Here is a 19598-nt window from a genome sequence, read left to right on the forward strand (position 1 = left end):
GCATTTAGTTAATGACTATAAAACATACCCATAAAACCATATTAAATGTAAATCAGATGTCTAGTCTTTATCACCCACATCTTTATGTCCCATTTCTTTTCATCTGAATGTGTAAGAGGCAAAGAGTTAACAGATCACCCAAAGATGACAATTTATATTAGTAAGCAAGATTTAGTACTTTTGTGAGTTATAGTTTTTGTTAACTCTGTGAGTAAGAGCTCTGCTTTCTTTAAACCATTAATACTCTTTTCTTCTTCCTGATATTTGGTGGCATTTGTATTATCTATCATAAGCAGTAAAATAGGCCACTTCCTTTAGTAAATAAGGTGAGCTAGCTCTGGGTTACCTTCTGTTTGAATTATATTTGTGTGTCCATTTGTTTAAACTCACCATTTTAAGGGCCTCTAGAAGATACACCTAAAGGCAGATTACAGGAAGAAATTTTATCTAGCCTTCTAGGGTTTGTGATAGAAGGTGCTGGTAGAGATATTTATATTTTGACCTTGTTGGAAGTGTGGGTAATTGTACATTTGCAGCTATGGATTTGACACTGATTAACATTAATTAACATTAATCTCAGTGTAAAAATTTAGAATCCTTTTTACCGTAACATACTTAACAGGGGTTAGAAATCCTCTACTAGCAAAATCAAGTTGTTGCTATGTGAGCTCTTTAAAATGTGATCATTTGGAATTCTAAGCTACAGCAGAGTCAACCAAGGGCTGTGGGAAAAGAGGGAGACAGAGAGGAATAAACAGTTATTATTAACTCTTTCCTCCCTTTAGTTTTCTTTTCTTTTTTTTTGAGACAAAGTCTGGCTCTGTTGCCCAGACTGGAGTGCAGTGGTATGATCTCAGCTCACTGCAACCTCTGCCTTCCAGGCACAAGGATCCTCCCACCTCAGCCTCCCCAGTAGTGGAACTACAGGTGTGTGCCACCACACTCGGCTAATTTTTGCATTTTTTGGAGAGACGCAGTTTCGCCATGTTGCCCAGGCTGGTCTTGAACTCATGAACTCAAGTGATCTGCCTGCCTCAGCCTCCCAAGGTGCTGGGATTACAGGTGTGAGCCTCTACACCTGGCCTCTTTCATTGTTTTTTTGTTTTTGTTTTTGTTTGAGATGGAGTCGAGTCTCGCTCTGTTGCCCAGGCTAGAATGGCGTAATCTTGGCTCACTGCAAACTCTGTCTCCTGTGTTCAAGCGATTCTCCTGCCTCAGCCTCCTGAGTATAGCTGGGATTATAGGCACACGCCACCACACCCAGCTAATTTTTTGTGTGTTTTTAGTAGAGATGGGGTTTCACCATGTTGGTCAGGCTGGTCTCAAACTCCTGACATCGTGATCTGCCTGCCTTGGCCTTTCAGAGTGCTGGGATTACAGGCATGAGCCACTGCATCCGGCCTCCCCTTTGCTTTTCTTAATTTGCACAGAAGACAGCAGTGTATAATAACCATATGACCTTGTATAACATTAGAAGGAAGTCTTGTTCAAGATACACAGAAAAGAATACTCTATGATTTATGATTCCATTAATTTTCAGGTATGAGAATGTGAGTCTGCTGTCAGGCACAAATTAAATGAGTTTAAAAGGCAGAATTGATACTCCTTATGGCTCTAATTTACGTTATTTTTTATTTATATGCTGTTTTACTATTTACTGATTTTATTTCATTGAAGATAGCTTATATCCGTGCTTGGTAAATGACCTCAGTCGCTAAGAGCATAGAGGTTTCTGAGTATTAAACAGTAACACTAAAATTATTTCCCTTTCTCTTTTAGTTATAGTGATAGTAGTAGTGATAATGACAGCAATTAGGTAGTAGTGACCCTCACGCGGCCCTTACAATGTGCCAGGCAAAAACCAAGTGCTTTTTAGTAGTAACTCATTTAATCCCCACAACAACCCTATGAGATAGATATTATTATTTTCATTTTATTGATGAGGGATTAAGGCCCAGAGAGGTTAGTAACTGACTTCTCCAACTACAAATAACTAGTAAGTGGCAGAGCTAGGACATGAGCTGAGGCAGCCTGGCGCCAGGGTCTTTCCTCCTAACCATTACACTGTACCGTACTTATTTGACACCCATGTAAGTAAAGGGAAACGTGAGATAAAAATGCTTTTAACATCTTTGTGGGCTCTACAGAACTTATTATTTGTTCATTCAGTGCTCCCTGTAGAATCAGTGATTACAGAGAACATTTAATCTCAAAGTATTCATCCCTATTTTCAAACTAGTATTTTCAGATCTGTTCTTGGAGACCTTGCATTTAGAAAAAGTACACTTGAACGTTTTAGTCGAATTGGCAGATCAAGAGCCCACAGACAGGATATTGCCTTTGAGTATTGAGATTGTCCTTGCTGACCCCTGAAGCAGTAATTTTGATAGATCACAATGTTTCCACTAGAGTACAGCAGTATTAGGGGTTCTGACTTCAAAGTGTGTATATGTATGTTTTCTGTGTATTTTTGTAGACTCCTTCTCCACAAAGGGAACCAATCTTATACAAATTCTGAAGACTTTTTCGAGCCATTTAAATCCAAGAAATACCTAAGCATTTTGAAGTAGAACTATGAGCAATGAATGCAAAATGTTACCTTTCTGGAGTCTTGTGATAAACAAAATAAATAAAACACCCTGCCCAATTTGCAGGGCTTTAACGTTCTGGCCATGCAGCATTCGTTTTTACTAATTCTGGGCATGTATTTACATATCCTTCTTACCTTTAAATCTGAGCTAATAGCTACTATTTGATAAGAAAACCAATGCTCTGTTTTCTTCTTTCTTTGTTTTGGGTTTCTTGGATCTGACTGTGCCCTCTGTTAGAATACGTCTGGTGCTTTGGGTCAGTGAAGTGTTTGGCAGGAGGGAGAAACAGATTAATATTTCTGTTCATAAGTATGCATTTTGTATGGATGTGGTTGACTTTCTCATGTAAATTTTCTTTCCCCTAGGTTTATGAAGGCCTAGACATCATCACCAACAAGGTTTCTGCCCAAGAGCAGAGAATCTGCCGGCACCACATGATCAGCTTTGTGGATCCTCTTGTGACCAATTACACCGTGGTGGACTTCAGAAATAGAGCAACTGCTCTGATATCCTTAGGAAAGGCAGCAGCTGGGTTTGGTGGGTGAAAGCAGCCCAAGCCAAGAGAGAAGTTTTCCTTCTAGTGGCAGTTTCTTCTCAGAAGGGGCACCCAAGGCCTAACTACTGATAGATGCCATCCCCATCAGACTATGGACTGAAAGATACAGTGTCTTTGTCACTCAAATTCTTGTCCTTAGACTGTGGCATCATCATCCTCTGGAAACTTGTTAGAAATGCTGATTCTTGGGCCCCACTCCAGACCTACTGAATCAGAGTCTGCATTATAACAGGAGTCCCCAGTAATTCATATGCACATTAAAATTTGAGAAGCACTGTTTTAGTGATAAGAACACTGATTTAAGAATCAGAAAATTTGTGTTACAGTCCTAGAACTGCCTTTTTTACCATGTGAATTTTACTGGGTAAAGCATTTCCTTAACCCCACTGAGCTTCGGTTTTCTATCTTTTAAATGGAGATACGAAGTTAATCTATAAATATAATGGAGTTATAGTTAGAATTTCAAAGGGATTGTTAGATGGGAGAGGACTGGAAAATATAGTTCTGGGTAAAACCAAGAAATTTTTGCAAAAAGAATAATGTAAGGGGGATTGCCCTTATGTCTTAACATGCAGACTGCCTTTAGTATCTGGATTGCTATAAAAAGATTGAAAAGTCATAATAATTATAATAGCATGGAACTCATTTAGTACTAGATGTATTTGTGGCACAGAATAGAAAACCCAGATATAGATTCAAATGGAAGTGTAAATTTTTTTTTTTTTCTCCTAGAGACAGTCTCACTCTGTTGCCTAGGTTAGAGTGCAGTGGCACTGTCATGGCTCGTTGCTGCCTTGACCTCCTGGGCTCAGGTGATCCTCCCACCTCAGCCTCCCAAGTATCTGGGGCTACAGGTGCTTACCACCACACCCAGCTAATTATTTTTATTTTATTATCATTATTTTTTGAGACGGAGTCTTGCCCTGTCACCTAGGCTGGAGTGCAATGGCGCAATCTCGGATTACTGCAATCTCTGCCTCCCAGGTTTAAGTGATTCCTCTGCCTCAGTCTACCGAGTAGCTGGGACTACAGGCATGCGCCACCATACCCGGTTAAGTTTTTGTATCTTTAGTAGAGACAGGGTTTCACCAGGCTAGTCTCGAACTCCTGACCTCGTGATTCACCTGCCTCGGCCTCCCAAAGTGCTGGGATTACAGGTGTGAGCCACCGCACCAGGCTATTTTATTTTTTGTAGAGATGGATTTCGCTATGTTGCCAGGCTGGTCTTGAACCCCTGGGCTCAAGTGGTCCTTCTGCCTCGGCCTCCCAAAGTGCTGGAATTACAAGTGTGAGCCACCACGCCTGGCCCCAATCAGCCTTCTTGATTCGACAGGTGAAGGTACTAACTACTGAGGCCCAAAGGGTAGAAGGGTGATTGTTCAATATCACAGTCATTTCATGGCTTGCACAAATAAGTTAAACCTTTTCCCGTGAAGTATGTCCTATCCCATCTTCTTTCCTCTTTCCACTCCCTCCTCTTCTGGAATCTTAACATTTTTCCCTTCCCCTTTTCATTGCTCACTTTCCCTTTGTTAATCATACTACAGGTTGAACATCTGAAAATCTAAAATCCAAAAGACTCCAAAATCTGAAATTTTTGGAGTGCTGAGATGATGCTCAAAGGAGATGCTCATTGGAGCATTTCAGTTTTCAGATTTTCAGATTTGGGATGCTCAACCAGTAAGTATAATGCAAATAATTCAAAATCTGAAACATTTCCTTGATCCCAAGTATTTTGGATAAGGGATATTTAACTTGTATACAATTTCCACTTTGCTCCCTATACTTAATTTAAAGGGGCAACTAGAGAATTTGTTTTCTCTTTTTAAAACAAACGATGTTTTCTCTTTATGATCCTTGATTGATAACATCTTTCTTCCCACTCCAGCTTAACTGCTTAAGGGTTAGTGAGATTCTAGTAGAAATGAGGTGGTCTGTTTCTATGCTGGCAAGTTGGCCAACAAGGAGAAGAAGTGTGTAAATGATTATTTCCTGGATATTGAAAGTCTTTTTAAAAAAATTATTTTCAGCCAGGCACAATGGCGCACGCCTGTAACCTCAGCACTTTGGGAGGCTGCAGTGGGTGGATTGCTTGAACTCAGGAGTTGAAGATCAGCCTGGGCAAGCAACATGGTGAAACCTTAACCTCTACAAAAAATACAAAAATTAGCTAGGTGTGGTGGTACATGCTTACAGTCCCAGCTACTTGGCGGCGGGAGCTGAGGTGGGAGATAACTCGAGCCCTGGGAGGTCGAGGCTGCAGTGAACTGTTTTCGCGCCACTGCACTCCAGCCTTGGTGACGGAGTGAGACCCTGTCTCAAAAAAACAAAAATTATTCTCAGGAGCGAAGGCCTTCTTAAAGCAGATAATTATCTGTTCAATGGAGATTCTAAAGAGAAAAATGTAAAGTAGCAGAGATATAAAAACAATAGTGGCTAAAGTAAATTGAGTGCTTATTATTTTTTAGGCATTGTGGTAGGGGATTTCTGTGCATTGTCACATTTAATTCTTATGGGGATTTTTACAGGTGAGAAAACTGAAGCTCAGACAGGCTGAGTAACTTGCCCAACAACTGAACCTGGAAATTAAAGTCTATTTATCTTCAGAACCTGTGCATCTCACTTAATTTGGTGAAACCTCAAGTGGCAAAAATGTGATAGTCTCTCCTGATGGTAGAGACTGACTGAGTCTAAGAATCTTAGGGAAACCAGCTTGTGTTTTGCCTTAGAAGGCAAAGTCACGCAATGGATGCCACCTTGATGGCCTCCTGAGCACCTGACACTTGGTTCTTTGAGAGTCCTCGGGCTTGTGCTTGTTGAACTGATTTGGAATACTAATAAAACTTTGACTTTTAGCAGCAAGACCTAGAAAGTTCTAGAACTGGAAGGAATTACCACTATGCATTTGTCTCTGGTTTCTGCAAGTCCCTCCAGAACTGATTGGACATGATTCTGGAAATTTGTTGGAAACATTGAGGGCTGGTATGAATGCATTTTGGTTCCCCCTCTTTCTCCTCTGCTCTGCAGATAAATGAATGTGGTTTCTTGCTAATAGTGTCCTTCCCAAGTGAGTCAGGATTCCCTTGATATTTAATATCGTGGTATCTTTCTTAATGTTCACATTGAAGATATATTTGCTCGAGACAAAATTCCTATTGTCGTGGGAGGAACCAATTATTACATTGAATCTCTGCTCTGGAAAGTTCTTGTCAATACCAAGGTAAGTTTAGTTCACTTGTAACTCACTGAGGAAGTGGGTTGCTCTTTCTTGCTGGCTAATTTTAGTGGGAGAAAGGTTGACTCTTGCCTATTTCTTATACTCAGCAACTATAATTTTCCTACTTAATATTCTCAAGCAAATGCCACCTCCATATGTGAAGTGAGTTCCTCCAGGCTGGTCTATGGGAAGGGGCTGTGTGTGGGAAAAATGTTGCTGTGTGGATTAATTAGCATCTCCATATAAATTAACAGTGCATTAGGCCGGGCGTGGTGGCTTACTCCTGTAATCCCAGCACTTTGGGAGGCCAAGGTGGGCAGCTCACCTGAGGTCAGGAGTTTGAGAGCAGCCTGGCCAACATGGTGAAACCCCATCTCTACTAAAAATACAAAAATTAGCCAGGCGTGGTGGCACACACCTGTAATCCCAGCTACTAGGGAGGATCACTTGAACCAGGAGGTGGAGGTTGCAGTGAGCTAAGATTGTGCCACTGTACTCCAGCCTGGGCAACAGGGCGAGACCCTGTCTCAAAAAAAAAATAATAATAATAAATAAAGTGAGAGAGAGATGTGATTCAAGATAAAATATGTATAATTCTTTATAAAAATTATATTTAAAAAAACCCAGTACATTAGCCTGATTCAGTATTTCCTGGCTGGCAGCACAGTATGTATATCAGGGAGATGTCCAACACTGACCTTATTTACATACGTGCTACTATGTAGGGTAAGACTGTGTAAACTGTAATTTGCTGGCAATCCTGGTCTCCTTGTTCACCCTTGCTGAGAAGACTAGACTCCTGGGTATGTTAAAATACATGTATTAGCCCTGGTACCTGTTTGAACTTCTGACAAGGAAGCAAATAGCCAAGTGTTTCCCTATGTTGTAAGTCTTCTTTTTTGTTTGCTGTGGCCTCACAGCACTTACCACAGCATAGTGGAATTTTCTGTTTATGATCTGTCTCTCACTGTATGGCAAGATCTTCTGATTATTCTGTATTCCTGACACTTAGCAAAGTGCCTGGCACGTACACTGTCTCAGTGTTGGTTGAATTAAATTTGCTTCTAAACCATCATTTATTAGCCCCAGCAGATGGGCACTGAGAAAGTGATTGACCGAAAAGTGGAGCTTGAAAAGGAGGATGGTCTTGTACTTCACAAACGCCTAAGCCAGGTGGACCCAGAAATGGCCGCCAAGCTGCATCCACATGACAAACGCAAAGTGGCCAGGTAAGAAAGCCTGGCCTGCTGACCCCAAATTCCTTTACAACTAGGGAACAGTCAGTTCGTCGGTTTGCCCAGGTGATGAGAGAGATTTGGTAATAGCAGTTAGTGGAGATGGATGTGTTGTTCTAACTCAGCAGGTTGGGAGGCCCTGAGTTATTGCTTCAGTTCAGCTCCCTCAATAAATAATTGCACCCTACTTCGTTACGTTTTAAATGCATAGTACAATATCATTTTCCCCTAGGGCCTATATAATGTTGCTTCATTTTCTATTTGATCTTTGCTTGTATAACAGTTTTCATATACATTTTTTCTGGCATGCAGTTTGTTTACATTGTGATTTGGATTTCATAATTGATTATGCAATGCCGTGTTCTGCCCCAGCAGCTTTCCCAGTGGGAGGTGGATTTTATAAACTGTCTCACAGATCAGCTCACCTTTGCACATGGAAACTATCTGGTAGGGAAGAAAAGTAGTGAATGAACTCACAAGGTCATGTTTTTTTAGGTTGTTTTGAAATTGCAGCCTCATGTTAGGTTTATTTTTCTGCAGAATTAGGAGTGATACCACTTCTGGCATAGTAGAACATCTAATGAAGGACCTACTCTATTGATGGTTGTGCAGATTAAATATTAAAGTAACATCTCATATTCATAGGGGTTGTGAAGTACTCCACTGAAATGAATTTGATATTTTTCATCCTGATTTTACCCCCCTCAATGAAACTCAATGTTAGAATATAGGATTTAAAACATTCATTATTATTATTACTTTTTTTTTTTTTTTAAGAGATAGAGTCTAACTTTGTTGCCCAGGCTGGAGTACAATGGCACGATCATGGTTCACTGCAGCCTTGACCTCCTGGGCTTAGGTGTCCTCCTGCCTTGGCCTCCTGAGTAGCTGGGACTACAGGTGTGCACTGCCATACCTGGCTAGTTTTTAAAATTTTTAATTTTTAGTAGAGATGTTTTGCTTTGTTGCCCAGGCTGGTCCCAAACTCCTAGGCTCAAGCAATCCTCCTGCCTCAGCCTACCAAAGTACTGGGATTATAGTCATGAGTCACAGTACTCAGCCAAGAAAAGGATTTCTTCAGGTAGGGTTGTCCTTTGCACGGCGAGCGGGTGGGGCACAAATTGTATTATCTAAGTTTTCTCACCCCCTTAAAGGCAATATAACCCCATTAAGAATGCATGTTTTAGATTAACGAAGTTTATACTTTTCAGTATCCAAACATTTTAAACACTTTAATAGAAAACATTCAGGTTTTTTTAAACTTAGGAACATTATGATAAACATTCATTTTTATATTGTTTTATTACATGATTCTACAGCTTGGTGTTTATTATTCTCTCCTTTTACTAGTCAGTTCTTTCTTATCACCTCTTCTCATTTTGCTGCTTCTAAATGAGTAATGAGTTTGAGAATTTTTTCTTAGTAAGAGTCAATAGATTCTAAGCAAGAGCTCTAGAGTCTCATTTAGAGAATGAGAACTTTTTTTTTTTTTTTTAATCTTTCTTTTGGCTTGAGGCTGTATTTTAACTCCAGATAAGTGAGATATTATCTATTCCTACATTGTTTTCTCATAGATCTTCTTTGAGAAACCAGTGATACTGAAAGACAAGGGGTCTACACTCTTGCGTTAGGGTTTCAGGAAGTAGAATTGGGTCAGGAAGAGAAAGATCACTTTCAGGCTGATAAGTTGCAATCACCCAAAGTGGTAGAGTATAGATTGGGGAGTTAAATTACCTAGTGCTGCATAACATAATAGATACAGACAGAAGTGGATGGTGGCTTAAGAATAAGTATGTGAGTTCTTTTCTCAGTGATCTTTGTGCCAGTAGAGCACTGGATTAGCCAGGAGCATTCTTCATTAATTTGACATATTTAAAAAAGAAAGCTGATGAGCTGGACGTACAACATGCTTTTGTACTGTGGGAAAGGCACGCCAGCGAGACCAGACTTGTTGGCTTGTTACAAAGTGTCCCAAACAAGCTCTTTTACTGTTTATCTGAAAGGGAGTGAGTACCATTCTGTTTGTATAGAAGAAATCTCTTGTTTCTGAACCTATTTAACTGATTTCAGAATAATTTATGTATCTTTAGAAAAATAGAATTATTTTTTACTTTACCTAAAGTTTTCTTTAGTACCCTTTTCTAAGTAGCTGTAGGACTGGAGTAACCCTAGACCTTCATGTCTTTTGGAACTTAATGCAGTGAAAATGAGATTAAGCCTTTCTGTGTCCCCCCTTTTTGAAGAGACAGGGACTGTTGCTGCTTAGGTTGGTCTTGAACTCCTGAGCTCAAGCAGTCCTCCCAGTTTGGCCTCCTGAGTAGCTGGGACTACAGACACGCACACTGTCATGCCTGGCTTTCAAGAATGAGGCTTTCTATAATAAACAGCCTTTCTCCTTGTTTTACCTGAGAATGAATATTTTCTATTGGTTTTTATGGGTGTGCCCCCTCCCTCCCCTTTTAAATTACTTAGGAGCTTGCAAGTTTTTGAAGAAACAGGAATCTCTCATAGTGAATTTCTCCATCGTCAACATACAGAAGAAGGTGGTGGTCCCCTTGGAGGTCCTCTGAAGTTCTCTAACCCTTGCATCCTTTGGCTTCATGCTGACCAGGCAGGTAACAGCCCTTTGATGCCCTAGAGTCCATCTGTGATGGAACTTAGAGTAATAAGTTACTGTATAGAAAATGCTTAGAACCATGGGTGGCTCGTAATAAACCCTAAACAAGTATTAGCTATTAACTTTATTATCATTATCATTATTTGTTGACTTAGGCACAGTGCCATTCCCCCTAGATATCTGTTTGGAAAGGGAGAGAGGATAGCCCTGGCACTAGGAGAAGACATCATGGGTAGAGTGGGATGGGATGGACAGAATGGGAAAGAGACTGCCATCCAGGGAAGTCCAAAGGAGAAAAAGAAGGAAGTCTCTTGTGGAAGGTTGGCTGGAGGCTAGAATGTTCTAGAAGCAGTACGCCTTATAATTAGCTGCTAGCCTGATGGTATTTTGTTGCTAAAGTATAATTATGCCCTGTGATAGTAGTAACTTATTCATCCAGCAAACGTTCAGTAAGCATTCAGTGAAGTGCTGGGTATTCTGTGTGGTACTTCGTTTTCAGAGTTGAAGAGGCAGTGTCTTTTCTTAAGGAATTCCCAGTCTAGTGAGACAACAGACAAGGAGATAGATACTATCTGTGTGTCTATTATTTATTTGACAAAGGCTGGGCTAGATATATTTTCAGGGTGCTGTAGGGTCACAGAGAAGGGATGACGAACATTATCTGGGGGAAGTCAGAGACCAGTTTGCAAAGGTAGCCTATGATAGACCTGAAAAGATGACGTCATTATGTGGAGAAACAGTAGAGTGTAGCACTGAAGAGCACAGGCTCTTGAGGCAGACTGTCTAATAGCAAATTCCTGATCTACTGGCTTCTAGTTATGTGAATTGTAAGACAAATTAGTTTACCTTTCTGTGTCCCAGTTCTCCTGTAAAATAGAGATAATAGTAATAGTACATATCTCATAGCTTCATTAAGGATTAGATGAATTAATACATGTAAAGTGCTCAGAATGTGTCTGACACATGACGGGTCCTCAATAAATGCAAACTTTCTAGGAAGGTTACTGTTGCTGTAGGCCAATAAATCGCAATGGTAGAGATGTAGAAGAATATAATTAAAATGGTGACTATCTGTTGTTAAATTAACTGCCATAAATTGATTTAAAAAGGGAATTTTTCAATAATGAAATTTTATAAATAAAATCTTCTGCTCTACAATTCAGCATAAAATAATGGTGTCTGATTCATAGTAAAGCTGTTTGTCACATCTGAACAATTACGACCTCTCACTCTTTGCTCCTTTGCTTGGCTCAGTAGTTTAGAATGTATCTAGGATGTCTTTGGATGAAAGTTCCATATTCTTATCCGAGGTGTTATCTAGGGGTTCTTAAACAAAGTAACACTGAGTTACAGTGTAATGACACATTAAATTAAAAATAAGAAAGGTAAACCAGGGGATCCTCAGCCACCTCTAAAACACATTGGGATATACATTCCATGTGAGAATAAAATATTTGTCCTTCACAATTGCTGTAGTTGTATGCTTTCTCTATATGATGAGGAGGCATGTGCTTCATTCTGGCTGTTTTTATTTGGAGCTGCAAAGTCTTAAATGTGAGTAAATAAAGTATGAATTATTACAATAATCTTTGGAATCTGAATTCTTTCTTCTATTTGGATAAATTCTCTTTGTTTTGTGACCACCTGTTCACTCATGATGTAAGTATATAGTAGGTACGTACAACTTGCTTGCTGATTGATGGGCTGATTTGATTCAAGTTCTAGATAAGCGCTTGGATAAGAGGGTGGATGACATGCTTGCTGCTGGGCTCTTGGAGGAACTAAGAGATTTTCACAGACGCTATAATCAGAAGAATGTTTCAGAAAATAGGTGAGGATTTGGCTGTTATTCTGACCTACTGTCCATCTTTTGCCTACAGTCAAAAGACCATAATGCTAATACTAGCTTTGGGTCTACCTGTTTATCAGCCTTCATTACAGATGTAGTTTTTTAATCTTTCAGACAGTCCCAGGAGTTAACTTTTTAAGAAAGTAACCTGGTGGGTAGGGGAGGGGAAAATTTCAGAGAATCAGTAACTGCTCAGGATCTCAATTTCCTTATCTGACAGATGAAATGGTTCAACTAGGTCCATCTCCAAAGCGCCTGCTAGCTTTTAGGAGCAATGGCTCATCTGCTGATGCCCTCCTATTCCCAGCCAGGACTATCAACATGGTATCTTCCAATCAATTGGCTTCAAGGAATTTCACGAGTACCTGATCACTGAGGGAAAATGCACACTGGAGACTAGTGACCAGCTTCTAAAGAAAGGTGTGAATTCTTCCATCTGACCTAGTCTTGGACATCTTTGGGTGGCAGAGTACTCTGCTGGTATGGTCTGAGAAAGAGCCAAGGCTCAAAGCGTCCCAAGTTGCCTTCAGCTCAGAATTGAGATTTTTGTCCACCAAGTCTGACATTGTACTGCCATGACTGACTTTCTCCTGCTGGGCTGGGAGGGCCTGCCTCTCTGCAGGGTAAGGAGTGCTTACCTAGATGCTGTTAAATCTACTGTATCTTTCAGGTATCGAGGCTCTGAAACAAGTAACTAAGAGATATGCCCGGAAGCAAAACCGATGGGTTAAAAACCGTTTTTTGAGCAGTAAGTCTCATGTTTTTCCTTATACTATGGGTCTGTTTTCAATAGAATATAGATGTCCTCAGCTCACCCAGAAAATGAATTTTAGATTCCGGGCCTGTTCTGAGATTCTGGATCTGACCTAGGGGAAGTTCTATAACATAAATGATTATCCAGGGATATTTTCTTGTGATGTCTCAGGAAAAAAAAAAAAAATTGTTTGCATTGAGGAGTCTGCCTTCTGCCTTGAACAGATGGATACTGGCTGCAAACAGCTAAGAACAACAGCAGCATCTTCTTAGGAGAGTTGGTGTTCAGGGCTGATTTTTAGCTTCAGTTTCGTACCTGAAGAGCAGTCAGATTTCTGTAGGGAAGATTTCCTAATTACAATGTTTTTTGGGGGCCAGATGAGTAGTATAAAGACACCTTCACCATTTCTCCCAGCATCTCCACATGGTGCTTCAGATTGCTTCAAATGAAACTTTAATTGAACAGCATTTTTAAAGGAAAAGAAAGGAAATTTTTATTCATTTGGCCCTGTACTGTGTCTTTGGCGCTAAATTTGGTGCCATACATATATTATTGAGTCTTCAAGGTAGGTGTTATTCTTTTCTTTTTACAGATAAGAAAATGAAGGCCTAGTGAAGTTAAATAACTTGCCAAAAATCACCCAGCTAGTCGGCAGTAGATAACTGAACTCAGGCCTGACACAGAGTCCACACTCCTTTATACTGCTACTCTTACTTCCTTAGCTGTAACTTTAGCAAGACAGCATTAGTATTGGACTGTGGGTAAAAACTATGTGGTTATGAGTGAAAGGAGATTAATTTAAGCATAAGTGAAACTTCAGTTTTATCTTGTGGACACGTTTTAAATATGCTTCTGAATCATCCTGTGTTTACCTTTTGCTGGTAGACTTCTGCTCTCAATTACAGATAGGGCCAGCTGAAGCGTCTGCCCCACTCGATTGCCTCTGAAAATATATACCTTGATCCCTGCTGTTTACCACTAAACTGCTAACATTCTTTCTCCCAGCTCCCACTCTCTGCCTGAGCTCTCCAGTGGAGTTCTGGTGTGAAGAGGCTCGTTATGCTTTCTTCTACTTATCCTGTTTTCTCTGCATGTCCTGGTAGATAGAAGTCTTAGTGTCATCTGAAGTTGAAGCTCAGTGCTGTACTACAAATTTCTAATGCAACTTCTCTTCTCCCCATGTCTGACAATAAGCCTGTAACAGAAGACTTTTTGATAATAATTTAGAACTTCTTCCTGTAGTAAAACCACAATAGTTCCTCCATCTCTGTGGCAGGAGGAGTTGATGGCACAGTGTGTCATATGCCCGTTCCTCATTCGTGTGTATGCCGGCATCGTCCTGGTGCTGAGTGAAAGGCACAGCTGCCCTGTAAATCAGGAGCTGTGCGTGATTGGCCAGGGCTGGTCTGCTGGGATATGGTTCTGGCAGGAAGCCAGGGGGACTTCCCCACCCCAGCTTGGCCTTGGACCCAAGCCAGAAATAGCAGCTGGGAGCCGAGAACTTGTTGAAAGGTGCTTAGACAGGGCACAGAAGCCCAACAAAGGGCTTAGAGGAGAAAGGAAAATGTAGAGTGGCCTGGAAACAGGTGCAGAGCTTAGCCAAGGCCAGGTGTGCTGTGGATGCTGCCTGCACCCTCCTAGTCTCACCTTTCCGTGTGGTGGCAGGTGCAGCCCAGTCCAGTCTATCAAGAATCTTATTTGTGGTTGGCACAATCAAAAGGCCAGCACCTGCCAGTCGTTGGCATCCCAAGGCCTTTGATGTTTTTGCCTATGGGTGATGCTCTTTGCCTTTAGGCAACTGAATTAACCTAGCTGTGGAAGGCAATTTAGTATGTACATAGGCAGGGAAGCTAACTGCAGAGACTAAACTCTTGCAACATGGTTGGCTCAGGTGGGTGAAATACCTGTAGCTGCACTCTTTGCTACTTTCAGTCTCATCTGCTTTCGAAAGTGTCTACCAGGGGGTGTTTCTTGAATACCCTCTAGATCAGGTTTTTAAAAGAAGTTGCTCAACTACATCAATTCCAAGGTTTCTTTCTGGTTCGCAGATTCTGTGGCTTATTGGCTGATATGATTCTGTTCCCAGCCCATGCTGTCAAAGCATTTCATGAATCCCAGGCCACTGAGGGAATATATGCAAACCTGAGACTAGTATCTGCTCCTAAAGCTGTGAATTCTCTTGCCACAGATCGCCATCATCGTAAGATGATACGGAACTTAGAATAGGCACTTACTTAAAGCTGTTAGTTTATTTCTTCTTATGATGTGCTGTCTTTGTGTTGTAGCTCACACAATGGTCCCTTGAGCTGTTAACTCTATTCTGGTTTCCTGGCTGATCTGGAAGATCCTGCACCCATGTATCTAGATTATGTAGCTAGTCTTATTGGCTGCAGAGCAGTTAAACCTTTAGGTCTTTCTTGGATTGTGGTTCATGTTTCAGTTAGAATGAATAGCATGGTCAGAATGTTTACTCCTTTGGCTCTGTGTATTTCCCTGGAGGATTTCAGAGTCCTGGGTGCAGAATAGATTGGGTTTGAGGCTGACCTCTCACAACCTTTCTTTGTCATCATTAGGACCTGGTCCCAGTGTCCCCTCTGTCTATGGCTTAGAGGTATCTGATGTCTCGAAGTGGGAAGAGTCTGTTCTTGAACCTGCTCTTGAAATCGTGCAAAGTTTCATCCAGGTAATTGTGAATCATGATACAGTCTATTGTCTGGTTTTCAGAGCACTTTTGTTAGCTGACACCTTTGTTGCTATACTGAAGAACCAGGCCTTCTTTTCCATAGAATAAAGCCAGAGGGCTGGCTACTTTTCAGTACCTGGAGACTGCTTTTCTACTTTTACATTCAGAAAGGTTGTTGCTAAAATCTGTATACAACCCATCTGCTCTCTGGGGTGAGAAAAAGGAATCTTAGGAAAATCCCACTTCCCTTAATAGAGAATTATATCCAGATCTCTTTGAATTGAATATTCCGTTCCACCCTTGTTCTTTTAGGGCCGCAAGCCTATAGCCACTCCAATAAAGATGCCATACAATGAAGCTGAGAACAAGAGAAGTTATCACATGTGTGACCTCTGTGATCGAATCATCATTGGGGATCGCGAGTGGGCAGGTAGAGTATGGGGAGGGGCATGAAGTAATCTATAAGAGTGGGTTCACACTGACTTCATGAAATTCAAGGTCTTTGGCAGATTGAACCTGGAGTCTATTTATTTGTAAAGGGACAGCTAGATTCCTCTAAGAGCCTGTGCTCAAATTCACTGGAGGCTTCCCCCAACTAGGGAGTTGTCTCTGTATTCTGAGATTCAGAGGAAAATCAAATGCTCTCCATCTTCAGCTGGAATTAATATTTTATACTAAGAGATCTGCAGGTAACTTTCTAGAGCTCCTTTGACTTTGTGGTCCTGCCTTGGAGGAGTTTCTTGGCCTTTCATGTTTATAATTCAGTGGGGGAGGGATCAGGAAGTAAGGGTGTAAGGGAAGCCAGGCAGCTCATCCAGGAGACTGGAAGAAGCAGAAGCATAGCTGGGAGCGGGCAGGAAGTACAGTTACTCCTCCTCAGTGTGGTTTTTAAAAGTGGTATCTCTTCAGTAACCTTTGAGGTAATTGTTGACATAGTGGTAGTTGCTAAAACTGTGATAAAAAGATGTTAAGGGAAACTGTGTGAAAGTCAGCCTGTCACACATGTGTAAAGAAGGTTAGTTCCCCACCACCTCAGGGCCAGCCCCACCCTAAGGCTCTGTATCCCTGCATTAGAGCCTGGCTCTGCCTCTGCCACAGAGTTACATTGCACACACATCGTTGGATTTTCAGTTTTCTGCAGTGATCCAGTCAAAGCCCAGGACTTCTCCCCCAAGCCTTGAGTTTACTTGGTATTTAGAAACAGGTGTAAGGTTTGCTGCTTTCAGGCACAGTGGGGCTTGTCGTTTACTCAGCGGCTGGGATCCTTCTGTTCAGAGTACTGTTTTGCATGGGATTCTCAGAGAAGTAGATTTTTCTCCCCAAAGCAACCAATAGGATGATTAGGTCTATTAACTGGTAACTGGCAAAATGAACTCCGTTGTCAGAGACTGGGGATGGCTGTGATTGCCCAACCAGCAGAAGAAGCCTCGATTGTCGTTGGTTTATAATGATGAAAGGGGAAGAGAAAGAGAGTGTCTGATTGTTTTTTTCTAAAGGAAACTTAGTGGTTCGATTTGTTGAATGTCCTTCAGGGATAGCCTTAGAGAAGCAACATGTGTGAGCCTTTGTGAGCTTAGCTTGTGTAAGCCCTTCTGTAGTGCCATCTGTCAAGTCCTTGCTCCCATCTCCTGCTGCCATGGAGAGCCAGCCCAGAAGCCCATTTTTTGCCTTAGGCTCTAGCTGGAGAACAAAGCTGACTTATTTCCCCAAGTAAACTTTTCTCTTAATTCTAACCTCTACCTTACTTATTCTTACTTCTAAACTCTTCAAAATGATGTTTTTAATATGTATAAAAGAGAATTTAAACTAGTTGTCTATCTCTTTCGGTGTTCCCAGATGAGATTTCCTTGAAAAAAGAACAGGATAGTGAAAATAAACCTGTATAAGTTAGTCATAAGGTGGGAACTGTCTTAGGGGTGACAGGTCCGCAGTTGATAGCAGGCAACAGTGGCCCTTTAGCTTGACTTCCTCCTTGAACCCTCGGAAGAAATTGTCAGTGATAAATGCACCTTCCTGTATCCCTGGAGCAGTGTGTGCCTAGAGAATAGGAATCTTGCCAGAGAGTGGTTCACATGACCTTTTTGACCCAGGCACAGGGATGCCACACCAGGAAGGACAACAGGCAATGCCCTGCAATACAGAGGATTTGAATTTCTAACTTTTCAGCCTTACAAGTTAAAAATGTATCTGTAACAGGAAGCCCCATACTACAGAGACCTGATTCTGGAAAGTGGGATCTCTTTTTGAAGCCACGGGTCTAAGTAGAAGAGTTTACCTGCTGTGTGACCTTGGACATTTTGTAAGACCTCTCTGAACTTCAGTTTCCCTTGTGTAAAATGAGCAGAATAGTACCATCTTACAAGACTGCCATGAGGATTGGTGATGTAAAGTACCTGGCAGGGAGCACTTGCTATGTGGTAGCTCACTCTCTTTTGCCAGCTCGCTGGCCATATAATTTATTCTTCCCTTAAAAATGCTAAGCAGCTATACCCGTACATGTTTTGATCTTGCTATTTATTGTTGAAGAAAAGCATTGTATAGTTAATTTTACTTGCTTCTAGATTAATTCTAGAGCATTCTAATGAGTTTTTTTGTTTGTTTGATTTGGTTTTGTCTTATCAGCACATATAAAATCCAAATCCCACTTGAAGCAACTGAAGAGAAGAAGAAGGTTGGATTCAGATGCTGCCAACACCATAGAAAGTCAGAGCATTTCCCCAGACCATGACAAAGAACCTAAAGAGAAGAGATCCTCAGGGCAGAATGAGCAAGAGTTGAAATGCAGCTTTTAAGAGACATGTCCAGTGGCCTTTGGAAAGGTGGCGGGGATCTACTTCTGAAGGGAGGGGTATGTCTGTCTCCCAGTCTGGGCAGAGGAGTGCTATGCAGAATTTTGTGCATAGCAGAAAAGCTCCCACCATTTGCTTTCATTCAGTGGCGTGTTCTAAAGTCTCATGTTCTCTATAATAGAAACAGCAGGTCTTGTCAGCTCCTTGTATGGCTGATGTGTCTGGAAATGATGTCGTTCAAGAAAGCATTTTTTTTTCTTTGAATCTTAAAGGTTCTATTATTAAAAGAGGCACAGATTCCACATTTTTATACATGAGGATCTTTTTTTGTGGTGAATACCAGGACTGACTGCATCCCTTTAAAGAATTTTTATGTCCTTGATTCTGGCTAAAATTATCTGATTTCCAGATGCTTTTGTAGATGACTGAAGTATTTGTGAGCCACATATTGGGAGTTCTAGATTTGAGTGAATGGCAGGAAAGGACCATCCCCACTGAGATGATTAAGTGAAGCAAACTAGTTCTTGGAATTCTACAGAGAAGGAGGGAATCAGACTGAGGAAGCTGTGACATGGGACTTGAAGACCAAAGACTTTGAAATTTGCAAGCTGCTCATATGTGAGTTATTATCACTGCTGTCTTTCTATTGAGTTACAAATCTATATTTTTATTGAAGTTTAAATAAAGAAAAAATTTACAAGAGCCTTAAAAAGACATACAAGTCCATGTCTAGTTTATACACAGTATGCTCTGTTATCAATATGATATAGCTTTTTCTCAAATTTGACATTCTTCGTAGATCATGCTGTCCATTTATGTAGCAGGTGTTTATTTAGCACATTATAGTCCTTGAAGACATCTAGAGAGGGTCTTTTATTGGAGATCCATTACTTCCAGTTGAAGCCCTCTTTCTGGAGTGACCTGTGCTGCCAGCAATATTAAATAGTTATTATTTATATATAACATCACATATAGCATTTTTAGTGTATAATTCAGCAGCATTGACTACACTCACAATGTTGTGCAATCGTTACCACTATCTACTTCCAAAACTTTTTTGTCACTCCAAACAAACTTTGTGCCCTTTAAGCATTAATTCCCCATTCAAATACATTTTGTTTGTGCAGAATCTACTATATGAGAGGCCCTGAATTAGGCTAAAGGGAATGCAGAGATGAGATGTGTTCTTGCCTTCAGGGAGCTTATAAATAATTGCATGTGTACACAAACACCAATCCAGGCAAGAGAGTATCAAAGGCCACAAGAGCTGTGTAGAATTTCAGTTTAGAAGGAAGGGAAGCGATCAT

At 40.9% G+C, this 19598-nt stretch overlaps 1 protein-coding gene across 2 annotated transcripts in view; it reads left to right on the plus strand.

The window, feature by feature from the left end:
* The window catches only part of TRIT1 (tRNA isopentenyltransferase 1), a 48212-nt gene extending 29219 nt beyond the window's left edge, over window positions 1-18993 (plus strand). Inside the window, exons 2-11 of one of the 2 annotated variants that reach the window (XM_011977666.1) lie at window positions 2957-3097; window positions 6269-6367; window positions 7448-7593; window positions 10072-10214; window positions 11936-12047; window positions 12373-12485; window positions 12736-12813; window positions 15393-15502; window positions 15815-15932; window positions 18125-18993. In XM_011977666.1, coding sequence (XP_011833056.1) covers window positions 2957-3097; window positions 6269-6367; window positions 7448-7593; window positions 10072-10214; window positions 11936-12047; window positions 12373-12485; window positions 12736-12813; window positions 15393-15502; window positions 15815-15932; window positions 18125-18294 — 1230 coding nt within the window. In that variant the 3' untranslated portion in view covers window positions 18295-18993. The remainder of the gene's footprint in view (window positions 1-2956; window positions 3098-6268; window positions 6368-7447; window positions 7594-10071; window positions 10215-11935; window positions 12048-12372; window positions 12486-12735; window positions 12814-15392; window positions 15503-15814; window positions 15933-18124) is intronic. The other variant, XM_011977667.1, reaches the window with a different exon arrangement.
* Window positions 18994-19598: the final 605 nt, after the last annotated feature.

The sequence above is a fragment of the Mandrillus leucophaeus genome, unplaced genomic scaffold (genome assembly GCF_000951045.1).
Source record: "Mandrillus leucophaeus isolate KB7577 unplaced genomic scaffold, Mleu.le_1.0 Scaffold182, whole genome shotgun sequence".
NCBI classification, from domain to species: Eukaryota; Metazoa; Chordata; class Mammalia; order Primates; family Cercopithecidae; genus Mandrillus; species Mandrillus leucophaeus.